At 28.5% G+C, this 5544-nt stretch overlaps 1 protein-coding gene across 1 annotated transcript in view; it reads left to right on the forward strand.

Annotated features, from left to right (window-relative positions):
• The window catches only part of LOC107437856 (sterol O-acyltransferase 1), a 53911-nt gene extending 49579 nt beyond the window's left edge, over window positions 1-4332 (forward strand). The window contains exons 12-13 of the mRNA XM_016049980.4: window positions 2058-2200; window positions 4192-4332. Coding sequence (XP_015905466.1) covers window positions 2058-2200; window positions 4192-4257 — 209 coding nt within the window. The 3' untranslated portion in view covers window positions 4258-4332. The remainder of the gene's footprint in view (window positions 1-2057; window positions 2201-4191) is intronic.
• The last annotated feature ends 1212 nt before the right edge of the window (window positions 4333-5544 follow it).

The raw sequence follows: 5544 nt of genomic DNA on the forward strand, positions 1-5544 counted from the left end.
ATAGGGAATTTAAAACGAATTAACGCTTTAACCGCTCAATCAGACTAAAAAAAAAGTTGTTTATATTATTCGACCAACCCTAAAAATCTATTATTATAAGCTGTTAATTAATTATTGAATCTGATACTTTTATTAACAGTTTCCCTGATTACCCCAAGTTAACTTGGGTAAGTAAGTAAATATTACAAATATTTATTATCTCTTGAAAATTCGAGTGTAGTAGAATTTGCCAGTACGTTTTGTTTTATCGGCCGGAAGAGCGAAGAAAAAAAAAAATCTGCTGTGTTTGAAAGTTGGCCAGGTTTTGTTGTTGAATTGTGGGACTGCTGCCCACTCGTTTTGTGCGATTGTATATGCACGATGGTTGCTGAATTTACAAAGAAAAAGTTTAAAAAATGGGAATCGCGTACGAAAGTGAAAATAATGCTGGTGATTTTTCAGATTATGAACGTAAACAAAAACTACTATTTAACTTTTTTCATTTGCCTGAGATAACTCGGGATAGTTAACTGGTGCTAAATTAAATGTTGTTTACACAAAAAAAATAAAAATTTCAACTTAAAACATGTGTATTATGCTTTTTTTTAAATTTATTATTATTTCTTTGTATTTATAAATGAAGTAAAAGAATATGTTGATTTTTTAAATTCCCCCTCACCCCCCCCCCCCCAATTAGGTAAGGGAGGCGGTTAAAAAAATTTTTCAAAACTATACTTATCAACTTAATATTTTCTTATCTTTTAACTATTTTAGAATTTCAATAGAAAAAAAATTGTTAGAATTCAATGTCACAAGTTAACTATAAATGCTTATTTAATAAATTATTCAAATTATAGCCAACTTAATTTCTCTCCTTACCTGTTTTTTTTTTTCTTTAAATAAAATTTACTTTTACAAGTTGCAGTATTTATACATTAACATGTTATTATTGTGAAGTTAAAATTAATTGAAGCAAACATCTGTTTCTTTCCCTGTAACATCCCTGTTCTTCTAGTGCTTCAATAAAATAACCTTTTAATCTTTTATAACAGGGGTTTCCAACTGGCGGCCCGGGGGCCGTATCCGGCCCGCGAAGCCTTTTTTTGTGGCCCGCGAACTAAAATATATTAGTTGTCATTTTTTTGCGGACAATTTTCGTAAGAATTCTATATGGGTTTAAAATACTTTTCTCGTTAATAAAAACCTAATTTCTTCGTTTCTGTGAAATTTAACATACCAACGGTGCAAAGAAATTTATTTTTCAGGTTTTGCATCCAAGAAAATATTTATTCAAATACAAAAATAATCGTGTATGTTGCTCTTTTTTATTTCATTTTTTTTTTTTTTTTTTTTTTTGTATTTTGTGAATATAATTTAGCATGTGCGTATCAAAAATTTTCTCGAAGAAATTCTCCGATTTAACTTTTTGAAACCACTCATTTTGAACGAAAATATTTACTCACACATTTGTAAATTTCAAATGTAAATATCGATTCTCTGGTGGTTGCAGCAGACAAACCTCAATTTTCTCATTGAATATTTTGTGTGCTACTATGTAAGTTTTAATACCTTAACAATTAGATATCTGTTGCATATTAATTGTTTAATACATAGGTGCACATTAAAGTTATTGTAGCCCGAATTTTTATTATTTATTTATGTCTTTAAAATTATTATTAATAACAATTAAATATTTTTAAAAATCTACTTCTTATTTTAATTTGTAATTCAATACTTTTGTTTTGTGCAACTTGGTAAAACTCTGACAGTAATATTTAATGTTTCTTCAAACATAAAAGAGTCCTACAAAAAATTTTGATAAAGTTGAGGCCCGCCATTTGATTTGTGTGCTTAATTGTGGCCCCCGGCCTCATGTAAGTTGGAAACCCCTGTTTTATAAGTAGCTGTAAGAAATTAATATTTTTATTCGCGCAAGATGAGTTAGTAGTATTTAATTGAAATTAATTTCTATCCTTTTCTTCAGTATTTAACTATATCTAAACAATACCACTTTTCATATTAAAATTTTTTTATTCAACTCTTTTGATATGAAATCAACGAAACAATAATCGTTACAGTTGTAATCATGTTTGTGACGCAAAGACGAACTGGTCAGATGTGGAATATACTTATGTGGGGTATGCTGTTTTCTGGATGGGGAGTTATCGTCTGCCTATATGGATCCGAGTGGTATGCCAGAGTCAACTGTCCAGGCTCACAGGTAATAAAAACTAACTTTTTAAAATCAATACATTAATTTCTAAAAAGGCCACGAATTGGATGAATTAAAATGAAGAGATTTTGTTACTCAACTTATATCGATTTTAAGGTGTACTTCAATTCTTAATCGTTATGTTTGGGTACTAAGTGAACACAAATAGAACTTAATATACATTTATATGCATTCTCCCAAGCACTATGAAAGGTTTCCTCTTAAGGTTTCTCGAACCAAGAAAATTAAAAGCAAAAGAAAATTTAAAAAAAGCCACAGTTTTAACCCTTAGACACAGAATTTTTATTAAACATTTTTTTCATTATTTTAGGACAAAATAAGTGAAAAATAAAAAATTTTATTTAATATTTTGATAATTTTCAGTTATGAAATACAGCATGAAAAACAGGTGCTTTTTTCTGTGTTAAACGTAAAATCTTCCAAACAATAACTTTTCAAATTTGTACTTATTTATATCTAAAAGAAACAGTTATTCATCATTGAAAATTTTTTAGTTTACAAATTCAATTATTGATACATTTTTGAAGGTGAATGAAAAAAAAAAATTTTTTTTCAAACTACTTTTTTGGGATTTTATATTTTAGTACTGATATAATTTTGATAATCTAACATATTTTTTAGTAACTATTAGACTGTTTTGCTTAATTAAAAAATACCAAAAATGTATTTTTGCTTGTAATTAGAGCGTCTGAAAACACCATTGTCCCATCTACATCAAGGGGACGAACACGAAAACACAAGTAGAAGAAATATCGACAGTTATTCATCATTGAAATTTTTTTAGTTTACAAATTCAATTATTGATAAATTTTTGAAGGTGAATGAAAAAAAATTTCTTTCTCAAACTACTTTTTTTTGGATTTTATAGCTTGATACAAATATAATTCCAATAATCTAACAGATTTTTTTAATAACTATTAGACCGTTTCTTTTTATAATTTAAAAATACCAAAATATATTTTTACTTGCAATTGGAGAACCAGAAAAAAATATATGAAAAAAACACCGGTTTCCAATTTGCATCAAAAAGTATCTTAAACTCAAAATAAAGCTAAAATTTAAAAGTATATAAACCATCTTGCCATAAGAATTGTCAGGACTTTAGAAAGAAAAAGTAGCTTACATTAAAAATTTTAAAAAATTATCACATCTTTTAAAAAATCGAATAGATGAGATATATTTTCCCGTAGATGAAAGACCATTAAAAGCAATTTATAATTGTCAAATTTGCACATTTTTAAGAGCCAAAACAATACAGCTTTGTAGCAATTTCTCAAATAATACAAAATTAGAACACAAACACTTTTCCTTATCACAAAAATTTGAAACTTTTCTTCATATTTACAATTTCATACTTAGCATGGAGGGTGCTTGCGAATTATAAGCAAAACTTGACCGAACAATTATGAATTACTGTTATAAATTCACAGCAGCAATGAAAAAAGGATATTATTAGCTGAAAAGTGTCATATTTTTTGAGAAAAGAGCCTTTGGAAAACAGATTTCAGTTTTTGCTTCAATCTGCTTCTCTGTTCTATTTTTTGAATCTCAAACTATTAATAGTAAAAAAGTACATTCCAACATTTATTGCCCCAGTTTTGAAGCAAGTGAAAACGAAAATGAAGAAATTTATGAAATTTGATTTTATATAATGGCAAAGAAGTAATGACCAATTTAAACTTTAATAACTAATTCAAGCATCATTTAAAAAAAATTTTTTTCCTTTTAAAATTTTTTTTATTGTCAGAAAATTGCTTATGAGCGTAGTTATTTAAACCAAATTGCAGGTAAGTGTTAGTAATCTTTCTGAAAACAATAACAATCTACGATAATTACTCATTAAAGTGCTAATTAAAAGAAATACACCACCAAAATCCATTTTTACTCATTTTTTCAGTTTTAACATGAAATTTTAGTGTAGAATTATATTAATACATTTCTCATTTATAAATTGAAACTATTCTTTTCTTTGTTACAAGGATCCAGTGGAGGACTTTTTCAGGCCAAGATCTTGGAACAAATCATGTCGTATAATCAAGTTTTAATGTTTACATTCCTGTCATTTTTTTAATTACATATCATGTGAGAGAGACATTTTTAATAAATTTATTTTCATTTTACTTACTAGTTTCTTCTCTTTATTTTCAAATACTTTATGATTGATTGTACAACTTTTTGACAAAGTGTTTGCTAACATACTCTTACTGAAAATATGCAGACACAAAAATTAGAAAACATTATTAAACATATGCTATTTGGTGCTAAGGGATTTATGTGCAATAAAAACTTGTAATCACATTTTTTTATCGCAGTGGATATAGTATTCGACGCCCGGTGGCTGAGCGGTAGCGCTTCGCGCTGTCGTGCCACAGGTCCTTGGTTCGATCCTTGGGCCGGGCAAGGCCGACTCAGCCTTTCATCCCTTCAGTGGGTCGATAAAATGAGTACCAAGCATGCTTGGGAACTAACACTGGGGTTCCGCGTTCGGCTGACCACCTGACCGGAACATATGCTCCTGCACCCCAGAGCCCAAGGTCAAGAAAACTGATATGGGCACAGTCGGCCTTGGCCCTCTTAATGGGCTGTCGCGCCACTGAGTTAGTTAGGATATAGTATTCAGCATGTTTTTTTTTAAAGACTTTAAATCAAAATTTATTCTTATATTTTTGTTTTTTTAAATTTGAAACAAAAGAAAACTATTTCTTTGAAAATGTAAAAAAGTTTTTAAGAAAGTGAGGGCTCTTTAAGGGCTGCAACAAAGAGGGTGATGATTAGCTTTTTCAAACGAATTCACTAAATTAAAACTAAATGCAAGTTACTGCATTTCTTTTTCTTTATTGATTCTATAGGATTCTAATGAGATATTTAAAAAAATTAATTTTTTATACAATATTTTTTTTTAAGAATACAATTTCAAATGATATTTACATATAATTATTTTCAATAGAAATAATAAGTAAATCAATATTACATCGCAAGTTGCTGAAATATTTATCCTTAGCATCCAAACAGTTTTGTATCGTAAGCAAACATATTAAAAAAAAATTTAAATTATATTAAAATATATATGAAGGGCTTAGGACAATATAATAGGACAAATTTCTAACTTTTCAGGTGAGAGTTTTTGTTGGGGGGGGGGGGGTGGCAAAACACAACAATTTCCATATAAGTAATAAAATGTCACCACTTAGAAATTCTAAGAACTAGCAAAGTATTTAATTGAAAACATACAACCAGTTTGACCCAAAAATGTAACTTTTGGGAAAAGTGCAGCTGATCTCTATATTATCCCAAGCTCTTTACATAAATTAAAAATATGTATCAAGTCCAAA

The sequence above is a fragment of the Parasteatoda tepidariorum genome, chromosome 1 (genome assembly GCF_982258835.1).
Source record: "Parasteatoda tepidariorum strain Cologne lab strain chromosome 1, Ptep-v5.0, whole genome shotgun sequence".
NCBI lineage: Eukaryota > Metazoa > Arthropoda > Arachnida > Araneae > Theridiidae > Parasteatoda > Parasteatoda tepidariorum.